This window comes from Equus przewalskii, chromosome 21 (assembly GCF_037783145.1).
Source record: "Equus przewalskii isolate Varuska chromosome 21, EquPr2, whole genome shotgun sequence".
Lineage (NCBI taxonomy): Eukaryota > Metazoa > Chordata > Mammalia > Perissodactyla > Equidae > Equus > Equus przewalskii.
In genome coordinates, this window is record NC_091851.1 from 19,121,944 (window position 1) to 19,147,598 (window position 25,655).

At 54.7% G+C, this 25,655-nt stretch overlaps 1 protein-coding gene across 9 annotated transcripts; it reads left to right on the forward strand.

Moving 5' to 3' along the window:
- The first annotated feature begins 3,005 nt into the window (after positions 1-3,005).
- On the forward strand, positions 3,006-24,145 carry SIGLEC1 (sialic acid binding Ig like lectin 1). 9 transcript variants are annotated; one of them, XM_070588887.1, is made up of 22 exons: positions 3,006-3,422; positions 6,661-6,803; positions 7,116-7,475; positions 7,781-8,077; positions 9,879-10,145; positions 10,486-10,740; positions 11,984-12,283; positions 12,955-13,212; positions 14,278-14,601; positions 14,875-15,132; positions 15,357-15,659; positions 16,936-17,196; positions 17,352-17,663; positions 18,163-18,414; positions 18,724-18,993; positions 19,082-19,333; positions 19,657-19,959; positions 20,621-20,881; positions 21,661-21,963; positions 22,229-22,325; positions 22,707-22,779; positions 23,426-24,145. In XM_070588887.1, the coding sequence occupies exons 2-22, from the start codon at positions 6,755-6,757 to the stop codon at positions 23,531-23,533; spliced, it is 5,163 nt and encodes a 1,720-aa protein (XP_070444988.1). In that variant the 5' UTR covers positions 3,006-3,422; positions 6,661-6,754; the 3' UTR covers positions 23,534-24,145. The 9 variants fall into 9 exon arrangements, with proteins under 9 accessions (XP_070444988.1, XP_070444993.1, XP_070444992.1 ...); XM_070588889.1 differs by having other exon boundaries at positions 3,012-3,447; positions 6,728-6,803; XM_070588896.1 differs by having other exon boundaries at positions 3,125-3,422; positions 6,728-6,803.
- Positions 24,146-25,655: the final 1,510 nt, after the last annotated feature.

Sequence of the window (25,655 nt, forward strand, 5' to 3'; positions counted from 1 at the left end):
GCTCCTGCTGTTTCCTGATTCTGAAAAGTTCTGTTATTTTAGGATCTGCCGTTTTAGGGCAGATTTTGATCTAATATATTTAAATACAATAAGATGGAATTTCAGGATACAAAAGTCTGAGATTTGTTAAAGAGTTTTTCCTGAACTTTATTCCTTCTATATTCCAACCTCTAAACAACATGGATATGAAAGCAGTTATCCACACTGCTTTCAGCCACCCGCCTCACGGTGGAAAATGTCACTTGTCTGAAGGGTCGAGGGCCTGAGCTGGCACTGGTTTCATGCGATGGGACGTGAACGTCAAAGCTGAGTGCCTACCATTTACGGCCAAAATTCTTGGGAGAATTTCTGAGTTCTCACCGCAGCAAACGGGGCAAGTGGGATGACCTCTGTTCTTTCTTCTTTTAGAGCAATTTTAGGTTCACAGCAAAATGAGGGGAAGATACAGAGATTTCCCAAGTGCCCCCTGCCCCCACACACGTAGAGCCTCCCCCATTATCGACGTCCCCAACCAATTTGTTACAATTGAAACCTACATTCACACATCATAGTCACCCAAAGTCTGTAGTTTACATTGTGGTTCACTGAGTTTTGTACATTCTATGGGTTTGGACAAATGTGTAATGACATGTCTCCACCATTATGGCATCACACAGAATAGTTTCACTGCCCTAAAAATCCTCGGTGCTCCACTTATTCACCTCTCCCTCCCCAACCCCTGGGAACCGCTGATCCTCTTACTGTCCCCATAGTTTTGCCTTTTCTGGAACGTCATAGAGTTGGACTCCTACAGTCTGTAGCCCTTTCAGATAGGCTTCTCTCACTTAGTCATGTGATGTTAGGGTTCCTTCGTGTCTTTTCAAGACTTGATAGATAGTTCATTTCTCTGAGTAATAGTCCATGGTCTGGACGTACCGCAGTTATTTATCCATTCAACTACCGAAGGACACCTTGGATGCTTCCAAGTTTTGGCAATTATAAATAAAGCTGCTATAAACATTCATGTGCAGGTTTTCGTGTGAACATAAGTTTTCAACTCGACTGGGTAAATACCAAGCAGAATGACTGCTGGACCATATGGTAAGAGTGTGCTTCCTTTTGTAAGAAACTGCCAAGCTGTCTTCCAAAGTAGCTGGACCGTTTAGCGTTCCCATCAGCAATGAGTGAGAGTTCCTGTTGCTCCACAGTCTCGTCAGCATTTGGTGTGTCAGTGTTCTGGATTTCGGCCGTTCTGATAGGTGTGAAGTAGCTCATTGTTGTTTTCGTTTGCATTTCCCTGATGACATATGGTGTGGAGCATCTTTTCACATGTTCATTTACCATCTGTATATCTCTTATCTCTTTGGTAAAGTCTTATTTATGTTTTTGCAGCCAAAAATTTTTGCTTTAAGCAAATCTCCTGACATCCCCATACCTTGGTTCTCACATCCAAAATGAGAATAATACTACCTACCTCACCGAGTGTTTGTGAAAGTTAAAAGTATGTGCAGCAGTGTGACCTATTGAGAAATTACCTAGGAATTTTAATTTCTAAATTTATTTTGCCAGCTGAAGCCTCCAAGAAACAAGGAAAGGTAATGTTCCCTGACGAGGCAAGGTGGACAAGTCTCTGTTCTCCTTACCCCAAGGAAAGGTGAGCAAGTTCTGTGTGTGCTGGTCTGGGACTTAGGCCTTGTGTCTGTTTACTACGGTAGCTGACAAGCAGCTGCACAATTCTCAGTTGTGTCCACCAGTGAACACAGGTTGGCTCAGGTCTGGCTGTTGGAGGCCGGGCTCAGCTGGGCTTCAGTCCAGTCTGTGAGTTTGGTTCAGGTCTGCTCCACGTGTCTATCATCCTCTTTAAGCCAATGGGTTAGCTCGAGTGTGCCCTTTTCATGGCAGTGGCAGAAATGCAAGATGACAAAGCCAGCCAGGCAAGCACATTTCAAGACTTTTTTTATGTCATGTCTATTCACATCCTTTGGCTGGAGGAAGTTACATGGCTAAGACCAAAATCTAGGGTCTTAGCTCTACCCGAAGGAAGATGCTCTGCTCAACATGAAGCCTCTACAGCGGACGGAAGGATTGGGGCCACTAACTCACAATCTCAAAGGCCTAGAACTGGGGGTCTCTGAACCTACAAATGTTATGCTGGGGTTGGAGGAGAAAGCAATGGAGTGAACCCATTGTGTTTTGGTCAAAAGAGGAAATGACCTGGGGCTGGCCAGGTTGCACAGTGGTTAATTCACGCATTCCGCTTTGGCGGCCTGGGTTCACTGGTTCAGATCCCAGGTGCAGACCTACGCACCGCTTATCAGGCCATGCTGTGGCAGGTGTTCCACATATAAAGTAGAGGAAGATGGGCACAGATGTTAGCTCAGGGCCAGTCTTCCTCAGTAAAAAATAAAAAAAGAGGAGGACTGGTGGCGGATGTTAGCTCAGGGCTAACCTTCCTCACAAAAAAAAAACAATAAAAGAGGAAATGGCCAAGGTTAGGAATGATGCAGGAGCTTCAGAGAGGACAGTGATAGAGACCTGATCTTTCCGGGGCCTGAGGATTTCAGGGTAGAGTGTCAGCAGCCTTCTGCTTTGGACTACTGTGGCCTGAGACCCTGGGTCTCTCCTGATTCAGGGTTTCCCTCCTTGTTGATCCGCATCTATGGGTTTGCCCACAGGTACAGGGGCCTGATCTGCAGCGGCTGGGTTCCCTACCACTACAGGTAGGCAGGAGCTGAGTTGAATTACATGTGAGTTGCAGAACAAAGAAACGTGTTGTGACTTGTATCCGAGATTGCTTGGAGCAATTAACGTCTGCCCCCATGTGTCAAGTGCCTGGCACATAGTAGGCCCTCAGTAACACGGGCTCAGTATTATGACAGAAACTCAGCCATGGAGGAGTCTTTCCTTTTCTGCCTCAGCGGGGGTGGAGGGTGTGCTGAAATCACGTGTTAGGGGAGTTGGGGGAAAGACAATGGGGAAGGAGAGAGGAATCAGAGATGCTCCCCGCCACAGGCTGGGATTGCCTCATTCCCAGTCATCAAGAGGAACAATGTGCAGACAGCTCCCTGCTCCTCTCCTGACCTCCCAAAAAAGGCCGAGTCATGCCGAAAGAGACAGGAACCTGGTGAACAGGAACTCTATTTCCCGTGTTGCCTGAGAAGAAGTGCCAGTGTGGCCCCAGATCCCACTTCTGCTTGCTCAAGTCCCTGAGTCCTGGACCTTGCGAGGGCCTTCCCCTGCCTAGGAGGGCTTTCCTGCCGTGGTATTGCGCAAGGCCTGCAGCTGCCTCCCTGACCAGGGAAAAGAGGAAGCAGCCCCTGAGACTGGACTCCTCTCTTGGGGTGGCAGTGTCCTGGAGAGCCAGCTGCACCAAGAGTTCCTGGTCCTTCCTGTTCTCCCTCCTGCAGTTCACCAGCCCTGAAGCCACTTCCCCTGTGGAGCAGGTACTCCTATCCCTGGGCCTGGAGGGTAAGCAAAGGGTGGGGCTGGAGTGGGGCTGGGCTGAGATTTGCCGGGGGGATGTCCGGATGTGGGTGCTGGACCCCAAACCAACCCAAGCCCAAGACACTAATCAAAGATGTACCCGTAACCCAAACTCTTCCACCCAAACCCTCCCCAACCCACATGCCAATCCTAACTGGCATCCTGGCTCCTGCCCTGCCCAGCCCCATCCCTATCCCAGCTTCACCTCACTCTCGCTTGTATCATCATTTGCATCCCATCCCCAAACATCTACTAACCGTCATCCCCACCCAGCCCCAACCCCAATCTTCACTCTCACCCCAACCCCATCACTCTCACCTCCATGTCAACCCAATCTCAGCCCTAATTCCGTTCTAAACCCCAGCCCAACTGCACTGAAGCCCTCATCTTCCCTCCCTCTAACCCCTTCCCACTCCCCTCCATTCATCACCCCTTCGTTCTCCTGACCCCTTCGTTCTTCTGAGTGCAGGACCCCCCGCACCATCCCGCATAGCTGGGGGAATGGGTGCTTGGGCTGGGAGCATTTACAGCCAGACTGGAGAATGGAACGTGAAATTTCTGCTGCCCATTTCAAAGACAATAGGCCTCATTTATGGACTATATGGCTTTCAGAGTTAAATGTTTGGCCTCCGTTGGGGGCTTTCCACAATTATGAAGACAGTGCACTCTCCGAACTGCCCATCTGTACCCTGATTTCCTATCTGTGGGCAGAACACTCCAGCTGGTCATGTCACCCCATTTCCGTCCCTGTCTTGCCTGATAGGGAAGTTGAGGAGAAGCCCTGGGGCTGGGAAACAGAAACTGAATCCTGCACCCAGGCCCAGCTGTCCACCGTGACACTGCCGCTACCCTTCCCTCCCCAGGCTGGAGCTGGCTTCCGGGATCAAAGGTCAGGGAATCAGGGCCCAAGCCCGCCCTCCCCAGATGTCCTGGGACACTTGCTTTCAGCAACATGGGCACCCACCGTGTGCCAGGCAGCCCCAACCCAACCCAGATGCAATGCATACCAATTCTAGGAGCAAGGATTGAAAACTCTCTTCAGAGCATCCAAGACTTGGAGATAAAAGGATGAACCTCAGGAACTTCCAGTCTTAGGGATAATGCTCTCCCAGTCATTGCCCAAGGGACGGGTTGTTTCAGGGCTGCCATGCTCCTTGTCCCCCCAGTACACCCACACACTTCCCCAGGACCTGCAATCATTCCTGTAGCAGCAGGGGGCACTAGGTGCACACTAGGATGCCCAGCCCAACCCCAGCCCTAGAGACAGCTGCCCCTTAGCACCACCAGCCTTTCACAGGGGGGCAAGAGTCTCCCTTCCTGCGGTCCTTCTTGCCCTTCTTGTTCCCCAAAAGTTCTCTGGGCTGAGGCTGGCCTTTACAGGCTGAGCCAATAAGCTGCACTCTGGGGGTACCGACCCCTTCGGAGCCAGGGCTGGGCTAAGCATGGGTGACATCTACCTGATGTGGTTTTAGGTGGTTCTAGAAAGGGTCTTCTCACACATTCCAGAAATTCCTGCTTCATTCTGGGGTCAGTGTGTCTAAAACCCCACCATTCCTCCTGTAGTTTCGGCATGCCCTTTCCAGGGCCCCAATTGGGAACAGCAGGGTTGGTAGGGTCAATATGTGTGTATCTTACTGATGTCCTGGCTGTGGAGGAGCTGACCCTGATACCCCGGGAGGCTCTGGGTCCCAGGGCCACACCTGTCCCCAAACATTCCCAGCATCCAGGCCATAGCATCCAGGTCACAGGGTCCAGCCTGGGCAGCATGAGCCTCTCCTGTGGCCAAGGACCAGGTATGGAGGGTGTGGGTACATCCCTCTGGGAGAGGAGCAGACCTAGGCCCATTTGTTGGGCCTCAGCAAATGACCAGACCTGTCTGCTGGAGCAGCTCAGCCAGGGGGCTATGCCCCCTGAGAAACTGGGCTCTTCCTGGCCTTCCCACACCCGTGCCTTTCCTGTGCTCCCTTCACACTTGGCTAAGAGCTGCTTTGTCATCCTGACAGGCAATTCAGGCACCCTGGCGTCTGCTCGGCCCCTCCCCAGGTGTGCCCCCTGGTAGCCACAAGAATCAGCTGGGCCCCAACCCTGAGACTGATGGACTGGGGGCTGGGATATGTCATGAGTTTCCTGTCCCCACTTCCAGCCTCTTCAGGCCCTCCCCATCACTCTGCCGAGTCAGCATTTAGGACCAGGGAGGATTGCAAAGTTGACAACGTGGGTTTTTATATGTGTGTGTGGTAAAATATATATAACATAAAATTTACTGTTTTGATAATTTTTTAATACTTTATTTATTTATTTATTTATGTATGTATGTATTTGAGGAAGATTAGCCCTGAGCTAACATCTGCTGCCAATCCTCCTCTTTTTGCTGAGGAAGCCTGGCCCTGAGCTAACATCCATGCCCATCTTCCTCTACTTTATATGTGGGACATGTACCACAGCCTGGCTTGCCAAACAGTGCCATGTCCACACCCGGGATCCGAATTGGCGAACCCGGTCCGCCGAAGCAGAATGTGGGCACTTAACCACTGTGCCACTGGTCCGGCCCCTGTTGTAATCATTTTTAAGTGTGCAATTCAGTGGCATTAAGCATATTCATAATATTGCGTAACCATCATCACTGTGTATTTCCACAACTTTTTCATCATCCAAAACAGACTGTATACCCATTCAACATTAACTTGCCTTGCCCTCCTCCCCCCAGACCCTGGTAACCCTGTTCTACTTTCTGTCTCTATAAATTTGCCTGCCCTATGTACCTTATATAAGTGGAATCATGCAATATTTGCCCCATTATGGCCTATAGCTGGTAAGGCTGGTGGCAGAGGAACAAATCTCAAGAAAGAAGTTATCATTCTTGCTGGGTACCTTGGAATAAGTCACTGGGCCTCTCTGGGCTCCAGTTTCTGTTGGCTTGGGTGGCAGGGAGGGGGTGGGGGAGAAACAGCTGTCCATCTGCTCTGGGGCGGTATCCCTGAGGGGCTGGGAAAGCAGAACTTGGGGTGGGGCTGAGGGCTACACAGAGGGCTTTTTGGGGCATCCCACCAAGTGAGGGCATTCCTGGGAACAGTCTGAGCCGAGAACGTTGGCTCCTGGCTCCCTGCTGGCGGCTGCCCCCGAGGTCCTTGGCAGCCCTGCCCTCTCACTGGGTTGGCCAGCATAGCATGTGGGGACACAGAGCTGGACTCTTCACAGGCTCTGAGGCTGTGGTGCCCTAGGAGCCCCTGTGTGCCCAACCAGACAGCGTGCATCACCCTCTTAGGCACCAGGACCAGCGCGAGAACCTGCTATGGGCTTCCTGCTCCACCTTCTCCACCTGACCTTGTCCATCCCGGCAGGTAAGCTTTGCTGGCCTTGCCGGTCTCACAGGGCCCCAGCCTTGGTGAGTCCAGCCCTCCACTGGCCTGGTCAGACTGGACTGTGCCGGGTCACAGCTTTGGCTGCTGAAGTTGAAGGAAGGCACAAGATGGCAGTGGTAGGGAGCCATGACCCTCCTTAGGGTGCCCTGAGGGGCCACTCCGGGGGTGCATTGCTGGGGGCAGGGCAGGGTTTTGGAGCCCATCTGGGGCACCCTCTATGGGGCAGATCTCGGGGCTCTGCGCTGACCAGGGGCCTGCGTCACCCTCCTCTCTGTCCCACCTCTCCCTCAGGCCTGGCCTCGTGGGGCGTCTCCAGTCCCCAGGAGGTGCAGGGCGTGAAGGGGTCCTGCCTCCTCATCCCCTGCGTCTTTACCTTCCCTGACCGCGTGGAGGTGCCCAACGGCATCACATCCATCTGGTACTACGACTACTCAAGCAGCCGGAAGGTGGCGAGCCACTCGGCAAAACCCGAGCTGGTGGAGTCGCGCTTCCACGGCCGCACCCAGCTGGTGGGGGACGCTGAGGATAAGGTGTGCAACCTGCTGCTGAAGGACCTGCAGCTGGAGGACTCGGGTTCCTACAACTACCGCTTTGAGATCAGTGAGGGCAACCGCTGGTCAGATGTCAAAGGCACCGTGGTCACTGTGACAGGTGAGGAGCAGAGTGGCTTGACTACTGCCTGCAAGAGACTCCCAAGATGCTCCTGGCCCAACTGGCTGACAGTCCCAACCCTTGTCCTAAACCCAACTCCAGCCTCCATCTTGGCCACAGTTCCGAGCCCTAGCCCGACCCTGTGTCCCTCTTGCATACAACCCAAGTGGGCTTCTGGGTAGAAAACAGCTTCTCTTTCCCCTGGGAGGCCCCTGCCCAGGTCTTGCCCCTTGGCTGAGGTTTCCAGGGCAGGAGGTCTCAGGTGTGGTGAAGGGGAGTCCTCAGCTTCCTGTCTTCGTCCTCAGAGAAGCCCAGTGTGCCCACCATTGATGCGCCGGCTGAACTTCGAGAGGGGCTGGAGGTGGACTTCAACTGCTCCACTCCCTACGCGTGCCCGCAGGGGACGATCAGCCTGAAGTGGCACGGCCAGGACCCCGCTCGTTCAGTCACCTCCAACCTCCTGAAGCTTGAACCCACAGGCATCAAACACCTGGAGACCCTTCACATGGCCCTGTCCTGGCAGGACCATGGCCGGACCCTGAGCTGCCAGCTCTCGGTGGCCAACCACAGGATTGAGAGCAAGGTTCACCTCCAAGTGCAGTGTGAGTGCACGAGGGGCCGCATCCTCGTTACTGAGCACACATCTGCGGCTCCCCAGTGGAAACCAGCCCCTTCTCCAGGGAGGAACCCTCCTCCCTGAGGCAAAGGCGGGCCACACTCGGACCTCCAGGCTGGGGCAGGTGGAGAGAGACTCTGAGCCCTCGGAGCCACGTTTAACGGCTCCCTCTACCTCCTGGCCTCAAGGCCAGGAGGACAGAGAAGAGGAGACACAAAGAGCCAGAGAATTGGGGGCTGGGCATTGAGGGCCCTGGGATTCAGCCCAGCTCTAGGTGATGCTGGGAGGAGGGGTTCACCCTTTTCCTGCCTAAGACCCCTAATGCTCATGGGGATGAGGGTACCACCTGCACACGGCAAAGAGAGCCCGAGTTTCCACATGATTATGCATCTTCCCATCGCAGTGAAACAGGGCAGCCTGTTTTAGAACAGCTGCTGTCACAGGCATCAGGCTGCTAGCTCCACCACCCACCAGATAAGCAAACTTTGGGCAAGTTACTTGCCTCCTGGAGCCTCGGTTTTCTCATCCCTATGGTGGAGGTGGCAATGAACAGCTCCTAACTCATAGAATTGTTGCCAAAATGAAAGGCGTGCCTTATGCATATTAAGCACTAGAAAATATTAGCTTCGGGGCTGGCCCTGTGGCCGAGTGGTTAAGTTCACGCGCTCTGCTTTGGGGGCCCAGGGTTTTGCTGGTTCGGATCCTGGGCATGGACATAATACTGCTCATCAAGCCATGCTGAGGCAGCATCCCACACAGCAGAGCCAGAGGGACCTACAACTAGAATATACGACTATGTGCTGGGGGCCTTTGGGGAGAAAAAGAATTTAAAAAGAGAAAATTCATAGTAGATCTTAGCTCAGGTGCCAATCTTAAAAAAAAAAGGAAAACATTAGCTTCTATTATTTCCATATTTACATTAAGCACTTGAAAATATTAGCTTTTATTAGCACATTTATATAACAAGAGGCTTTGGAATAAGATTTAAAGAAATGGAATTTCGGGGGCCAGCCCAGTGGCTTAGTGGTTAAGTTCCCATGCTCTGCTTTGGTGGCCCTGGGGTTTGCCAGTTCGGATCCTGGGGGTGGGCCTACACACCGCTCATCAAACTATGCTGTGGTAGCATCCCTCATAGAAGAACTAGGAGGACTTACAATTAGGATATATAACCATGTACTGGGGCTTGGGAAGGAAAAAATAAAAGAGGAAGATTAGCAACAGATGTTAGCCCAGGGCCAATCTTCCTCAACAAAAGAAAAAGAGAGAGAGAGAAAGAATAGTGCCTGGCTCATGTTAGACATTCAATAAATTAGAAAAAAAAGAAGAAGAAATAGAATTTCTTTGTAATGTTGGTGCCTTCCTTACAAATGGGTTAACCATTCTCAGAGCTAATCTGACTCTGCCTTTGGCGCCCTCCGTTAGGTGGTTGGTCCCCGCCAACGGCTATCACAGGCCACTAAAGGAGGCAGGTGGTATCCATGACCCCCAAATAGAACAGAGGGCAATGGAACAGAAGGCAATGGACAGCGTCATAAGGTAGAAGGCCATAGAAGGCAGAGTAGCTGGATGCTAGGCCAAGCATTGCATTATCAGGCTCTCAATGGAGAAGGAAAGGATGGAGAATTCCTTGCAAGGTCTGGGGCAGTGCCCGCCCTGGATGGGGGAACTAATGTGACCAATGGTTTATCTGAATGGGCTTCCCAAGGGCATAGTGTTGAAAGAGGAGAGAAGAAGTGCCCCCTGTCCTTCCTGGGCACCATACCTACCCCCTCTGTCATGCCTTGCAGATGCCCCCAAGGGTGTGGACATCGTCCTCAGCCCCTCAGGGCGGAATATCCTGCCAGGTGATCGGGTCACACTCACCTGCCGGGTGAACAGCAGCTACCCTGAGGTCAGTTCTGTGCAGTGGGTCAAAGATGGGATGCAGCTCAAAGCCCAGAGCCATGTGCTGCAGTTGTCCCAGGCAGGCTGGGATGATGCTGGCGTCTACACCTGCCAAGCTGAGAATGGCGTGGGCTCTTCGGTCTCGCCTCCTGTCAGCCTCCCTGTCTTCAGTGAGTCCTGGGTGAGCTTGGGTCTTGACCAGAGGGCTGGGAGGGGTCCAGGCCACTGGGACTCAGGGGATCCTGGCGAAAGTGCCTCCTGGGATGTGGGTGTGGAGTCCCAGCCCTTCCTCAGAGAGATGACAAACCTCCCTGGCAGGGAGGGATGGTAGGAGGCCTCTAGCAAACAGGACAAGGAGATGCAGGGCCAATCCAGGAGGCTCTGCCACAGAAGGGGCATGATGGAGACTGTGCAGAGATTTAGGCTGATTGCTGTGACCCTGGGACCCTGGGGGGTTGGGCCTGCAAGTTAGCTGGGTATCCCCCAGTGTGCCCCATGCTGCCCCCACAGTGGCTAAGGTCCAGGTGAGTCCAGCAGGCCCCATCCTGGAGAACCAGACGGTGACACTGGCCTGCAACACACCTAAAGAAGTGGCCGGTGAGCTGCGCTACAACTGGTACAAGAACCACGCCCCACTGGAGGACGCCCACAGCCAGACCCTCCAGCTGCGCCCAGCCACCAGGGCTGACACCGGCTTCTACTTCTGTGAGGTGCAGAACGCCCTGGGCAGAGAGCGCTCTGGCCCGGTCAGCATGGTGGTCAGCCGTAAGTGGCCGGGGGGTGGCCAAAGGCTGGAGCCTATGGGTTGGGGTCTTGGGCTCCGGTGTCCTTGAGCTCATCTCCCAGCTCTGCACACCTGGGCAGGGCTTTGACCTCCCTGGACCTCAGTTTTCTCCTGTTTAAAAAAACTTTTTATTTTGAAATAAGTTCAAAGTTTGAAAAAGTTGCAAGAGTACAACGAATTAGCACATTCCTTTAACCTGGATTCCCTATTTGTTAACATTTTGGTACATTTGCTTTCTCTTTTACTCACTTTTAAAGTACATGTTATATGTGTGTGTGTGTGTGTGTGTGTGTGTGTGTGTATGCGGACACACATACATGTATGCATCTACATATGCACATACTTGTGTACACACATTTTCTCCTGCTGTAAACACATATACAAATGTACTCTCTCTACACATGCATGTACACGTGTGCAGCCTGCAAGTACACATACACACGTATGTTGTCTATTTATTCATTTATGTTCCTAAAGTTGCAGACGTAATGCCCCTTACCCCTTAATTCCCCAGCATGTATTTCCTAAGGTCATTCTATATATAACCACAGTATTATGACTGCAGTCAGGAAATTTGACATTGATACAAGACTATTATCTAATCTACAGTTCATATTTAGAATTTACCAGATGACCCCATAATGTCCTGTACAGCAGTTATTTTTTTCTGGTCCGGATCTGATCTTGGATCCCACATTGCATTGAGTTGTCATGTCTCTGAATTCTCCTTTAATCTGGGACAGTTCCTCAGTCTTTCCTTGTCTTTCCTGACACTGAAACTTGAACAGCACAGGTCAGTTGTTCTGTGCATGTCCCTCCGTTTGCGTTTGTCTGGTTTGAGTAGGCTGAGCCTGTGCCCTTGGGCAGGGCCACCACAGACGAGACGCCGTGTCCGTCTCGCTGCATCACAGCAGGAAGCCCATGATGTCAGTTTGTCCCATGGCTGACAACGTCCACTTGGATCACTTGGTCGAGGTGCTGTCCACCGCCAGGTCTCTCTACCAGTTTTCCCATCTTTCAAGTGAGGCCCTCATCCTTACTTGCAGGGTTGCCACAAGGATTAACGGGGATAACAAAGTGAGTGGCCCAGCCCAGGGACAAAAGTGTATTCAGCAGGCACTCAGGAGCTGCTGAGGTCATCCTCTCTCCCAGGGCATTGTGGGACAAAGAGGGACCTAGGGAGTGCCCCTATCTGAGGGTGACGGGCCCCTTGTCTCCACACAGACCCACCCCTCGCCCTGGACCTTACTGCCTTTCTGGAGACACAGGCAGGGCAGGTGGGCATCTTCCACTGCTCTGTGCTCAGCGAGCCACTGGCCACCCTGGTGCTGTCACATGGGGGCCTTGTTCTGGCCTCCACCCTTGGGGAGGGTGACAACAGCCCACGCTTCAGTGTCTCCTCTGCCCCCAACTTCCTGCGCCTGAAGATCCGAGACCTGGGACCAGCTGACAGTGGGGAGTACACGTGCTCAGCCACCAACTCCTTTGGGAATGCGTCTTCCACGCTGGATTTCCATGCCAATGGTAAGACGGCCACAGGGGCTAGCGTTGGGAACCCCAGGAGGAGGCTTGCTCTGGCTTCTTCCTCCTGGGAGTCCAGAGGGCTCAACTGAGGAACTGAACTAGCTGGCTAGTAAAAATCACATCAAAGACCTGGGTTATACAGTCATCCCAACTTGAGAGGTTCCTGGAAGTCAAGGCAAAAAAGGAAACATGACAGGTTGCATTAGTCCTTTTGTATACATTCTGACTCTGAACTTGGAGGATCCTTCATATGCATTCACTAGTTTTTTGTTTGTCAAACGTTTGAGGCAGGCTCTGTGCTAGGAGTCAGATGAGGGATGCAAAATAGAGAAGTAGTCTTCCAAATCGTGGTGCATCTGCTGCCCTTCCCTCCTTCTGAGGCCGTGGCAGACATAGCTAATGGGTAAAACCAGGTTTTTGACATGAGCCTGGGCTCTGGCTCAGAATCCTTCTCGCCCATGCTGCCGCCAGCTACCATCAATAGATCAGAACTGGCATTCAAGGCCAAACCCTCCTGATCATCAAGAGATGCACAGAGCTGGTGCCACGAAGCCCAGACCTACCTATAGTCGTGTAGGGAGAGGAGAATCCTGGAGGCCTTCCTGCATCGAGTGGCGTGGAGCCACAGATGCACAGGGTGCCTGAGCCTCCCTCTCCCCCTCTTCTGCCAGCGGCCCGCCTCCTCATCAGCCCGGCAGCAGAGGTGGTGGAAGGGCAGGCAGTGACGCTGAACTGCAGGAGCGGCCTGAGCCCGACACCTGACATCCGCTTCTCCTGGTACCTGAACGGAGCCCTGCTTCTTGAGGGGCCCAGCAGCAGCCTCCTGCTCCCGGCGGCCTCCAGCTCTGACGCTGGTTCCTACCACTGTCGGGCCCAGGACAGCCACAGCGCCAGCGGCCCCTCCTTGCCTGCCGTTCTCACTGTGCTCTGTGAGCAGCCTTCACTCTGGCCCCCGCCTGCTGTGGGGAGGATCAGCCCACTGGGGCCCAGAAGCCACCCCCACCTCCTCCAGGCCTCCTGACCCTGTCCTGCCTGAGAGTCTAGATCAGGAGGGCAGCCACAGGCCTGGGCACCACGGATCTCTCCATCCAGCGCTGAAATGTGGGGAACACGGCTGGTGCTTTCTCTACCTCCCCACATCCCGTCCTCCAATCCCAGCCCCTTTAGGGCCCTCTGCTCCCAGGCTCAAATCCACCATGGGCACCATATCTAAGCTTTGTCCTCCTGATCTGGGTCTGGGACATCATACTCCTATATATCTGCACAAGCCCCATAGCCTATGCCCTCACAGCTTCCCAGAGACACAAAGGCAGAACCTCTCCTCCCAGGGACGGTGTCCTTTCAAGGGTGAATGCTCCGTATTAGCCCAAGGGGCTGACCCATGTTCAGGACAATCCCAGGGCAATGTCCTGGGACTGTCAGGGAGAGCAGCCTTCTCTCAGGGGTTTTCCAGTGTCTGAGTGAGATCATGTGGGAGTCTGGGCTGGTGGTTGTCTTTGACTGTCCATCTCCAGAAGCCTCTAGGAAGAGGACGTTTTGGGCATTATCTATTATCACAGGAACTGGCTAGGAGATTAGAGATAAGAGGCAGAAAGTTCTTGGGGAAGGTTCAGGGGTAAGGGGTGGGGTGCAGAGTGGGAGCAGAGAGCAAGACTCCAGGGATTGCTGTGTGAGCACCCTACTCAGGAGCACGTGGGAGTTATGCAGGGCAGCTTCTAGCCACCTAGAAAATGTCCGAGCTAGAGAATGGTGCTCCTTCCTCTGGGAAGACTCAGTTCTGCATTAGGGCACAGCTTGGCGTAGGGGGCATGAGTTGATTCCTCCCACTCTGGGCTGACTGTTCTTGTGCAGTGCACAGCCTGCACAGCTGTTTGTGGCAGCTCTGGGCACATGCCTCTGTCTAGTGTGTTCTGGGAGCCTAGCCAGCCTCGAGACAATCTGTGAGGGCCTGGCAGAGGCCATGGGATGAGTGCCCATGCTCTTCCTCCCTACAGACGCCCCACGCCAGCCCACCTTCACCGCCCGACTGGAGTCTGATGCTACAGGAGTGGGGGCTGGCCGGCGAGGCCTCCTCTTGTGCCGTGTGGACAGTGACCCCCCAGCCCAGCTGCAGCTGCTCCACAGAGACCATGTTGTGGCCTCTTCCCATGGCTGCAGCACCTGTGGGGGCTGTTCTCCACGCACGAAGGTCACGAGAGCCCCCAACCTACTGCGTGTGGAGATTCATGACCCGGGGCTGGAGGACGAGGGTGTGTACCTGTGCGAGGCCAGAAATGCCCTGGGCAACGCCTCTGCCTCTGCGACCTTCAATGCCCAGGGTGAGTCGGGGCAGAGAATGGGTGGCTTGGGGTCAGGGGCTGGTAATCAGGACCCTATTCCTCTGTAACCCCTGGCTCCGAGGGGGGTCTATCGGGTGAAATCAACTCCATTCAGCAGGGGGAGTTTGCTTTCCTCCCTCCACCCCGTGGGCACCCCAGAGGGTCTCCTTCCTGACCCCTCCAGGCTGAGAGGCTGCACCGCTGGCCCCAGGGTTGGGGGGAAGCAGTCAAGGTGAGGCCTGTCTGAGCAGGACTGTGCTGCCCGTTCTCCAGCCACCGTCCTGGTCATCGCACCGTCGCACACACTGCAGGAGGGCACCGGAGCCAACCTGACTTGCAACGTGAGCCGAGAAACTGACAGTGGCCCTGCCAACTTCTCCTGGTTCCGGAATGGGGCACTGTGGGCCCAGGGGCCCCTGGAGACCATGACGCTGCTGCCTGTGGCCAGAACAGATGCAGCCCTCTATGCCTGCCGCATCCTCACCGAGGCTGATGCCCAGCTGTCCGCCCCGGTGCTCCTGAGTGTGCTCTGTGGGTGACGGGCAAGGGCAGAGTGGGCACTTGGAGGCTGGAGGGTGTGGCCTGGGAGAACAGGGCTGGGGTGAATTTGGGGAGGCAAGAACCTGGCTTGGGCACCGGCAAAGGTGGGCCTGCCCACTGTGTGTCGGGGGGTGGGGGGTAGTGGGACATAGTGTGGCAGCTGGAAGGTGGTAAGGTGGGCTGGCGTATGGCCTGAGCTGCTCCCATCCCTGCAGATCCCCCGGACCCTCCAAAGCTGTCAGCCCTCCTGGACATGGGCCAGGGCCACATGGCTGTGTTCGTTTGCACTGTGGACAGTCGCCCCCTGGCCCAGCTGGCCCTGTTCCATGGGGAGCGCCTCCTGGCCACGAGTCCTGGGCCCCAGCTCCCACGCCATGGCCGCCTCCAGGCCAAAGCCACTGCCAATGCTCTGCAACTAGAGGTCCGCGACCTGGGCCTTGGGGACTCTGGTAGCTACCGCTGTGAGGCCACCAATGACCTCGGATCAGCCAACACCTCCCTCTTCTTCCAGGTTCGAGGTGAGTGTCTGTCCTCTGAAGAGGTGGTGGACCCAGCGGCCCCGGGGGCTACTCCATGCAGACTTTGGTCTGGGTTGTGTGGATTTTGTGCAGAAATGTGCATCTTTTTTCAGTCATGGTTAGGGCACAGTTTCCAGCCCGCCAGCAGGAGGCCTCCCTTTGTCTCCAGCTGGATATTTTCATCTGTAATAACCACGGCAGCCAGTAGGAGTATATACATTTAACGTATGTATACACGCACATATATACATATACATATAAAGACATACATAAGAATATATTCATATTCTTCATTAATATACATATTCATGTGTCTACTGTGTGTGTGTATGTGTATATATGTTTATATAGTGTTCTATAAAAATCCTCCTTAAGGGAAAAGCCTGGAAAAAGGGCAGTTAATACCCATAATGCTGCAAAGGCCAAGGACACACGCGTTGTTTTCTCCCACAATGACAAACTCCAAGTTTTGAACATTTTCCTTGGGCCTTGGTTCTGTATATCTTATCTTATTTATCATACCCATTTTGCAGGCAGAGAAATCGAGGGTCAGAGTTTTAGGAGCCTGCTCATGGTTGCATGACTAGCTCTGGACCAGTTCGGTTCTGGCCCCAGGCACAGCCTGTGGTCTCAGTCGCCACTTCAGCTGTCTCTCCTGCTCCCTCCCCGACCCTGGTCTCCTTCTGCCTCGGCCCCCAGGGCACTAGGAACTGCCCTTTGCAGGGTCCCCGGTCCCTGGGCTCTCATGACCTGGAGCCTGGGTGCAGAGCTGGGCTGGAGAGGACCGGAGGGAACCCAGGATCACTCAGCTGCTAACTTCCCTTTCCAAGCCCTCAGTCACCCCTGCTGAGTCCAGATCATGATCAGGACAATGGCACTTGGCACGACCTAAATCCCTCTCATTTCAGTGCTTTATGGGGGTCAAACCAGCATTTGTCAAGAGCTAACACATGCAGGCGCTGTGCCTGGCACTAGGAGTCACAGGTCGCACAAGCTGGCCCTCCCAAGGCTCGCCCTCTGGTAGGCGAGATGTGATTGACAGCAAAACTGTCAAGGTTTTGGGCGGCAGATGCCAGGACAGAACCAGTGCAGGGGAGTGGGGAGCAGAAGAGAAGGGGGCATGGAGCTGAACTGGGCCCTCATGGTCTGGTTGGGGAGCTGTGGCTCCAGGATACAGGGTTGAGGTCGTGCAGTTCTGGTGTGGACACACACACCACACCAGACGGTGGGAGGGGATGGTAGAGGGCCCTCACCTGCTCTCGGTCTCTCCCTGCAGGAGCCTGGGTCCAGGTGTCACCATCGCCCGAGCTCCAGGAGGGCCAGGCTGTGGTCCTGAGCTGCCAGGTACCCACCGGGGTCCTGGAGGGGACTTCATATCGCTGGTATCGGGATGGCCAGCTCCTCCAGGAGGTGACCTCGGCCACACTCCGCTTTGCAGCCATAACTCTGAGCCAAGCTGGGGCCTACCATTGCCAAGCCCAAGCCCCAGGCTCAGCCACCACAAGCCTGGCTGCCCCTGTCAGCCTCCACGTGTCCTGTAAGCACTTTCATGCATGTTTCCTAGGGGGTGAGGGAGTCAAGGGCACGGTGGGGAAGGGGATGTCTAGCCCCTGGTCCTGGCCTTGCCTCTGAGAGAGAGTCTTAGATGAGGGACCACCTGGCGAGGCCCTGACCACTCTGTGCCTTCTGTAGACGCCCCTCGCCAGGCCATACTCACCACCCTGATGGACACAGGCCCCGGGCGACAGGGCCTCCTCCTGTGCCGTGTGAACAGCGACCCTCCGGCCCAGTTACGATTGCTCCATGGGGACCGCCTCGTGGCCTCCACCCTAGGAGGTGTGGAGGAACTTGCAGGCAGCTCTCCCCGGCTACAGGTGGCTGTGGCCCCCAACACGCTGCGACTGGAGATCCACAACGCAGTGCTGGAGGATGAAGGTGTCTACACCTGTGAGGCCACCAACGCCCTGGGCCAGGTCTTGGCCTCAGCCAACTTCGATGCCCAGGGTCAGTGTGGGGCTGTCAGTGTATGCGTGGGTGGCTCCTTTAAGAGGAGAGGAGGTTGGAGAGGGTTCTGGAAGCCAGGGGCAAAGGCAGGAGGGCTGAATCTAAGGACCGTCTCCATTCCCACCCTTCTTAACGGCAGTCATCGCCAGACTTGGGTTTCATTGAAGAGCCTTTTTTAAAAACAGAATTTCACATGGATGCTCAGTGGATAAAACTAATCAGAAAGGGGGCTCTCAAGGAGAAGCCACAGCAGCTCAGGGGAGGCCCCTGTTGTCCCATGTGTCCTCTACCAGGGTCAGAGAGGGCTCGGGGCACTTCAGCGTTCTGCAGAACTCCGCTAGGGACCTCCTGAGAGATGAGCTGTTTCCCAAGCTCCACGTCTGAGCCACCTGTGCCTCCCAGAGGCTGAGGGGCTTCCCACCCTCATGGAGACAGGTTGCTTGCTTTACACAGCCTCATGACTCTCACTGGTGTCCCTGTGCCCTCCTTCTCTCCCCAGCTGTGAGCGTGCAGGTGTGGCCCAAGGCCACGGTGCAGGAGGGGCAGCTGGTGAACCTGACCTGCCTTGTATGGACCACTCGCCTGGCCGAGCTCACTTACATGTGGTACCAGGATGGGCAGCAGCGCCCAGGTGCCCACTCCATCCTCCTGCCCAATGTCACCGTCACGGATGCTGCCACCTACCGCTGTGGCTTGTTGACCCCTGGGCAGGCACCCCGTCTCTCCACACCTGTCACCCTGGATGTCCTCTGTGAGTGTGTTTAGATGCAGGGTGGAACAGGAAGAAATGACAGCAGCTCACAGGGATCAGGGCATGGTCAGAGCCCCACAGGTGTCCAACCCAGGAGCTCAGTACCCAGCTTACTTTTGGAGCACTGCACAAGGAGCACTGGAGTTGAGGGGCAATGGGTCCTGTCTGGGCAGAGGAGCAGTGCCTCAGATGGGCAAATGGAGCCCCTTGGGGTGGGGAGCCAGGGCCCTTCTGGTTTGAATGCCACCTGCAAACTGGCCTTCTTAATGCGGTGGTCTCTGAACTTCTACACCTTTCGTGCCCCTCCAGACGCACCCCGCAGCCTCCACCTGACCTACCTCCTAGAGAGCCGGGGCGGCCAGCTGGCCCTGATACTGTGCACTGTGGACAGCCGCCCACCCGCCCAGCTGGCTCTCAGCCGTGCTGGCCACCTCCTGGCCTCCTCGACTGCAGCCTCTGTCCCCAACACCCTGCGCCTGGAGCTGTGGGAGCCCCGGCCCAGCGACGAGGGTCTCTACAGCTGCTCGGCCCACAGTCCGCTGGGCCAAGCGAACGCATCCCTGGAGCTGCGGCTAGAGGGTGAGGCAGGGCCCAGGCCAAGCCCATGAGTGGTGGGACCAGCTGTGGTTTCTGGCTGGCCCAGCTGACCCTGGTCTTCTTGCGACAGCTGTGCAGGTGACCTTGGCTCCATCAGCCACTGTGCCAGAGGGGACTCCTGTCACAGTGACCTGTGAAGACACTGCTGCCCGCCCGCCCACCCTTTACACCTGGTACCACAACAGCCGTTGGCTGCAAGAGGGGCCAGCCACCTCCCTCTCGTTGCCAGTGGCTACGCGGGCTCACGCAGGCGCCTACTCCTGCCAGGTCCAGGATGCCCAGGGCACACGCAGCTCCCGGCCAGCTTCCCTGAAAGTCCTCTGTGAGCAAGAGTTCTTGGCTGGGGGTGCCCCAGATGAGGGTGGATGGAGAGTGCTTCTGGGCCCCAGTGGAGGCGGGCACAGGACTGCAGAGGACCTGGGAATGGACACTTGGGGAAAGAAGGACATAGGTGATGAGGAAAGAGACCCGAGGGCCCTCGAACCCTGCTGGAGGAATCTGCCCATAGGACTCCCAAGAAGGCGTCACTTCTAGGAGGTGACCATTTGTCCAGAGGCTTCAGCCTTGCCAATTCCAGGCAAGTGGGCAATGGACAGTACAGGGTTTCCAAGCAAGGCCCCCAACTGTGCCCTGTTCTGCCCCCAGATGCCCCTCGGGATGCTGTCGTGTCCTCCTTCTGGGACTCAAGGGCTGGCCCCATGGCTGTGGTACAGTGCACTGTGGACAGCGAGCCGCCTGCCGAGCTGGCCCTTTCTCATGATGGCAAGGTGTTGGCCACCACGAATGGGGTCCATGGCTTGGCATCGGAGACAGGCCATGTCCAGGTGGCCCGCAATGTCCTGAGGCTGCAGGTGCAAGGTGTGCCCTTGGGTGACGAGGACATCTATGTCTGCACAGCCCACAACTTGCTGGGCTCGGTCAGCACCACAGGGCAGCTAAAGGGGGAAGGTGAGTGGGTCGGGGGGAGGAGAAGGCACTCAGGTGCTGTGGGGTCAGAGTCCATGTGAGGTGGGGCTCCCACGAGAGGGGGTTGGCTGGCCTGATCTGGTAGAAGAGGTATAGCCCCTACTGGAGGAGGTCGCCCAGCCTGAGGGGGAGAAAGCCTTGTCCTTGGAGAGCTCCCTACAAGGGCAGAGGTGTAGCGATGCACCAGAGGAGCTTGGATGCAGGGGAGACATAACCCCGCCCTCACAGAGCCCAGTCTGGAGCTGAGGGCACAGGCCTGCCCAGGAGAAGCCTGGGGTGGGAAGAGACACATAGCCCTACCCTCAGGGAGCCCAGTCTGAGGGAGGAGGTGCAGCCTCACCCCTGGGGAGTCAAATCTGAAGGCAAGACACAGCCTCAGCCATCAGAAAGCCTGGTTTGATGAGAGAAGGAGGCACAGCCCTGCCCTGGGGGTCCCCAGCGCAAGGATGAGAGAGAGCCCTGTGCTCAGAGGTTTCAGTCTCATGAGGGAGGCGCAGTCCCACTTTCTGGGGGCCCAGCTCCCAAGTCAGATCAGATCTTCCCATAATGCACAGGGGCCTCTCAGATGCCCAGATCCTGTTTGGAGGCTCTGGCTCCCACAGGACTCCAGATCCCTGACCACCTCCCGGTCCTTGGCCTGCAGGTGTGCATGTAGTGGCTGAGCCAGGACTGGACGTGCCTGAGGGGGCAGCACTGAACCTGAGTTGTTCCCTCCCTGGTGACCCTGGGCCCACGGGCAACTCCACCTTCACTTGGTTCTGGAATGGCCGGAGACTACACATGGAGACTGTGCCCACCCTCACCTTTATCCACGTGGCCCGTGCCCAAGCTGGGGTGTACCATTGCCAGGCTGAACTCCCCAGTGGGGCCACCACCTCTACTCCAGTCATGCTCCGTGTGCTCTGTGAGTGTGACACTCCCTGGCCTCAGTCTTCCCACATCTCACATGCCCACCTCAGGTCTTCCTCTTCTTCTGTCTGCAAAGAGCAAGGACTTCATAGACATGCAGTCGTGGGTTGGAGGACTCCCACTGACTGGCTGTGTGACCTTGTGCATCCATGCCTTGCTTCCCTGTTCTGTAAAACGTCAGTCCCCTCCCCTTGTGAGTATAGGAGATAAAGCGCGCAGAGTGCCTGGTGCACAATAGGCCCTCATCAGCCTTGGTCCCCTATTCCATCCTTCACCCAGGCCCATGCCGTATCAGTCAGCTATTGCTGCATAACAAGCCATCCCAAAACTTAGTGCCTAAAATAACATCCATTTTATTAGCTCCCAATTCTGTGGACCAGCTTTTTGGGCTGGACTCAGCTGGGCAGTTTGTCTGCTGGTCTGACCTCATGTGGTTGCAGTTGTCCAGTGGCTGAACTCAGGCTAGATGGTCCAGAATGGCTTCACTTTCTTGGCTGGTGGTTGGAGCTGGCTGTTGGCTGGGCCACATGTGTCCAGCAGACTGGCCTGGACTTCCCACATGATTGTGTTCCAAGGAGAGTAGAAGTTGCAAGGCCTCTTGAGGTCTAGCCCTGAAGTTGCACAATGACACTTCTACCTTTTAGTGGTCAAAGCAAGTCACAGATTCAGAGTGAGGAATAGTCTCTACCTCTTAATGGGAGGAGCAGCAAAGTCACCTTACATGGGTACAGGGAGGGGGGGATTTGTGCAGTCATACTCCGAGTCTTCCCACAGACCCTCCCAAGACACCCACCATGACAGTCTTTGTGGAGCCCGAGGGTGGTGTCCAAGGCATCCTGGACTGCCGAGTGGACAGCGAGCCCCCAGCCAGCCTGACCCTTCACCTTGGCAGTCGGCTGGTGGCCTCCAGCCAGTCCCGGGGTGCTCCAGCGGAGACACATCTCCACATCTCAGCCACTCCCAATGCCTTGAGGGTGGACATCAAGGAGCTGAGGCCCAGCGACCAGGGGGAATATGTGTGCTCTGCCTCCAACGCCCTGGGCTCAGCCTCTGCCTCCACCTACTTCGGAACCAGAGGTGAGCAGGGAGCTCCATCTACCAGGCCACTCTGCATGAAGGCCCAGCTCTCAAGTCCAAGGGCTTTCTTCTGAGGTCTTCCCTGAATCCCTTCTGCCGCAACCAGCTTGTCTGTCTAGTCTAGACTGGTTGCTTGAAGCTCATTGGCATGAGGAAGCTTCTGACATAAAGTGAAAGTTAGAACGGGGTTTCATCTTGGGGAGTCACCTTGGGAGGGAGCAGGAGGCTGAGCCATAGCTGCCCTGAGCCCCACCCTGTGTTCCAGCCCTGCACCGCCTGCGTCTGTTCCAGCAGCTGCTCTGGGTCATGGGCCTACTGGTCCTCTTCCTACTGCTGGGCCTGGGGGCCTGCTACACCTGGAGGTGGGTCCAGAGCTGGTGGGTGGACAGGGCCACCTCATCCTTCCTCGTGTTTTCCCCAACATCCCCTCACGTCCTTCCTACTAAATTCATAGGCTCTATACTTCCTATTCTGTTCCCCTCCCTCTTCTGCTCCAAATTTGCGGATCCCTTCTAGAGTCATCTCTGAATTCATCTCTCTATAGTTTTCTTCTTTCCTTATCTCTAACCTGTCTCTGCTGAAGAAAGGGCTGGGGAGGAAGAAAGACAAGGTATCCCACTTTCCACAAGGCTCCCCAGTGCTCTATGCAGTAAGCAGTCTGGGGCCCAGCCCTTGGGGCAGGGGAAGGGAACAGGGGAGGCAGGGGAGCGGGGAGCTCTCTGAGCCCACTCTTGCCCTTGCAGAAGGAGGCATTTTCACAAGCTGAGCAGGGGTGAGAATTCGGTGGCAATGTCTTCTCAGACGGCAACCGTGCAGGTATCCATTTGTCACATGGGTACACACACTAATGCCCGGCTACCCCACCGTGCCGGGCTGGCACCAAAAGACTGCTCTCATTTATAAGGTGGCACCTGGGGCTAGGGGGAAGTTGGAGGAGAATATAGAGAACCAGGGCCCCCTGAGAAGATAGGAGGAGACATATTCTGATTGGGACAGAGAGCAGCCACATGTTTGCTGTGTGGCTGGTTGGATGACTAGGGCAGATATTCTGAGCTTAGCAGCATCACCTCCACTTTTAAGACACATCTCGGAACACAGGACCCTGTGTTTTGAGCTGTCTCTTTGCCACTCGTGAGTCTGCCTATCACCTGGGCAGCCGTCAAAGTCTGTTTCCCCTCCTCCCGATGTATGCCCTTCTGCAGATAGTCCATTTGGTGAGCCAGGACTCCCAGCCACATTTCCAGCCATGCATACCCTCACCAATCCCCTTGGGACCCCTCCCCAAGGCTGGAGGCCTGGGGGACCGCCCTCCAGAGTTAGGAGTCAGGTGATGACTGTGCCCAGAGTCCTCCTGTGACCAGGGTTTTTCCTATGGGAAGCTTATTGATCCTGATGCAGCCGCATTTGGGACTTCATCCTGTGCTCTGCCCCTGGGCTGACCTGTAGCATTTCCTATCCTCAGGAGGAGAAAGTTGCCGGAATCTGTGATGACTCAGGCCCTGTGAACAGCGCAGTGTCAGGGCCTGCCTGCCTTTTAGAAAACAGCTGTGCGACATCTGACTTTCTGTGACCTGACTCCAAACCTCTTGTGCCCAAGAAAAATGGGTGGTGAGAGGTGGAGGGGAACCCCAGTCTACCCAGGAGGTTGCTGACCCTTGGGGACTCTGAAGAGAAATGAATTGATCATGTTGTCCACTTCTTTTTCTCTGGATCTCCTCTCTCCATTTCTATTCCAATGCATGCCCCTTCACATCTGTCTCCTCCAACCCCTGGACATTTTGGATGGATTAGAATAGAGCAGAAGCTTTCTGCAACCTCACAGGCTGGCCAAGGCACTCTGTATGAGACAGAATGTAAGTTAGGCTGCTCTAACAAAAGAGCAAATACAGTGACTTCAACATGAGAGAATTTTCCTCTTTCATGCTAGCCTGAGTATGTTATGGTGGTTGAAGGTGTTGGAGCTCTGGATCCTTCTATCTTACAGTAGCCCCCTTATCCTTGACGTATACTTTCCAAGCCCCCCAGTGGATGTCTGAAACCGTAGATAGTACCAAACCTTGTATATCCTATGTTTTTTCCTATACATACACACCTATGATAAAGTTTAATTTATAAATTAGGCACAGGAAGAGATTAACAATAACTAATAATAAAGTTGGCTTTGGGGCCATTATTAAGCGAACTAAAGGTTACTTGAACACAAGCACTGCGATACCATGACAGTGGATCTGACAACAAAGACGGCTGCCAAGTGATTCACGGGCGGGTAGTGTACACAGCGTGGATCCGCTGGACAGAGGGATGTTTCACGTCCTGGGTGGGCGGGAGGGTGCAGGACAGAGCGAGGTTTCATCACGCTTCTCAGAATGGCGCACAATTTAAAACTTATGAATTGTTTATTTCTGGAATTTCCCATTTAACATTTTTGGACGAGGGTTGACCGCAGGTAACTGAAGCTGCTGAAGGCGAAACCACAGACAAGGAGGAACTACTGTATTTTTCTCTGTCCCTAAAATCTTAACTTTGATTGTGAGGTTCATGATAACCCCACTGTGTCCACATGCCCTCAAGCAAGAAGAAAGAGAACGGAAGTAGAAGCACACCCATTCCGTTTTAGGCATAACCCAGACGTTGCACATGTCATTTTCACTTACTTCCCATTGGCTAGAGTTTAGTCACATGGCCACTCCAAACTGCAAGAAATGCTGGGAAATGTAGTTTTTCTTCTATTTCCAAAGGACCCCAACTATGGACTCATTCCTGAGACTTTTGCAATTGATGAGAATGCCGTTAGCAGGCCACATTCTGTCTCAGTGCCCATCTGCTGAAGGCTAGGGCATGTCCCTGGCCATTGGAGTCATGGGCTTCCTGGAGGAGGTAATCCCTCTCATACACTAAGACTGCGGAAATCAAGAAGGTTTGATGGTCCCTAGGAGAGGGCATGCCAGGCAGTGAAGTTGCCTGAGCAGGCATCTTGTGCCAGATGTGGTCCTAGAAGAAGAGGTGTCCCCATTCCCACTCCCCACCCCAAGGGAGCATGGGGAGCAGATGTTGCTGTCAGCATTCTTGTTTCTGCTCCAGGAGGATCCCTCTCATGATTGAGTGAGCTTTCATGCTCCTTCCGAAGGCTTATGCAAACGAGGATCACCATGAAGGAATAAAGTGCTCCTGAGAAGCCAGGACCTGAGGGGAACCAGTTCTCCGGTGGGCTAATGACTCCCTTGGTATTCTGGTGGCAAATTGTAGGAGGAGCAAAGAGCTCACAGCTCTGGGATTTGGGCCCAGAAACATGGAGACTAGTGGGAGATGCATAGGAGCTAACAGATTGGGAAGAAATTAGAGGCCAGGTGAGCTCCTTGTAGCCAAGGGTGGACCGTCTCTGGTCTCAGGTCTCATTCCTTTGAGTGCCTGATTGCCAGACTGCTCCTGGGAGCCCGTCCACATGGCCTTGCAATAAACTTCCATTCTATGACATAACTGGAGTGAGTCTCTTTCTTGCAACCCAAACTACTGGACTGGAATACAAGATACAAACTCAGCAGAGTTCATTCTGAGAGACTGTCTGCAGGAAGTGGGCAGCCGGCGCAAATTACATGACAATTACAATAAACTGCCTTATACTTAAGTGATTTGTGCCCCTTCCTGCTCCTGGAGGCTCTGGGCGCTTCTCCCCTCCACTGCCCACAATGACC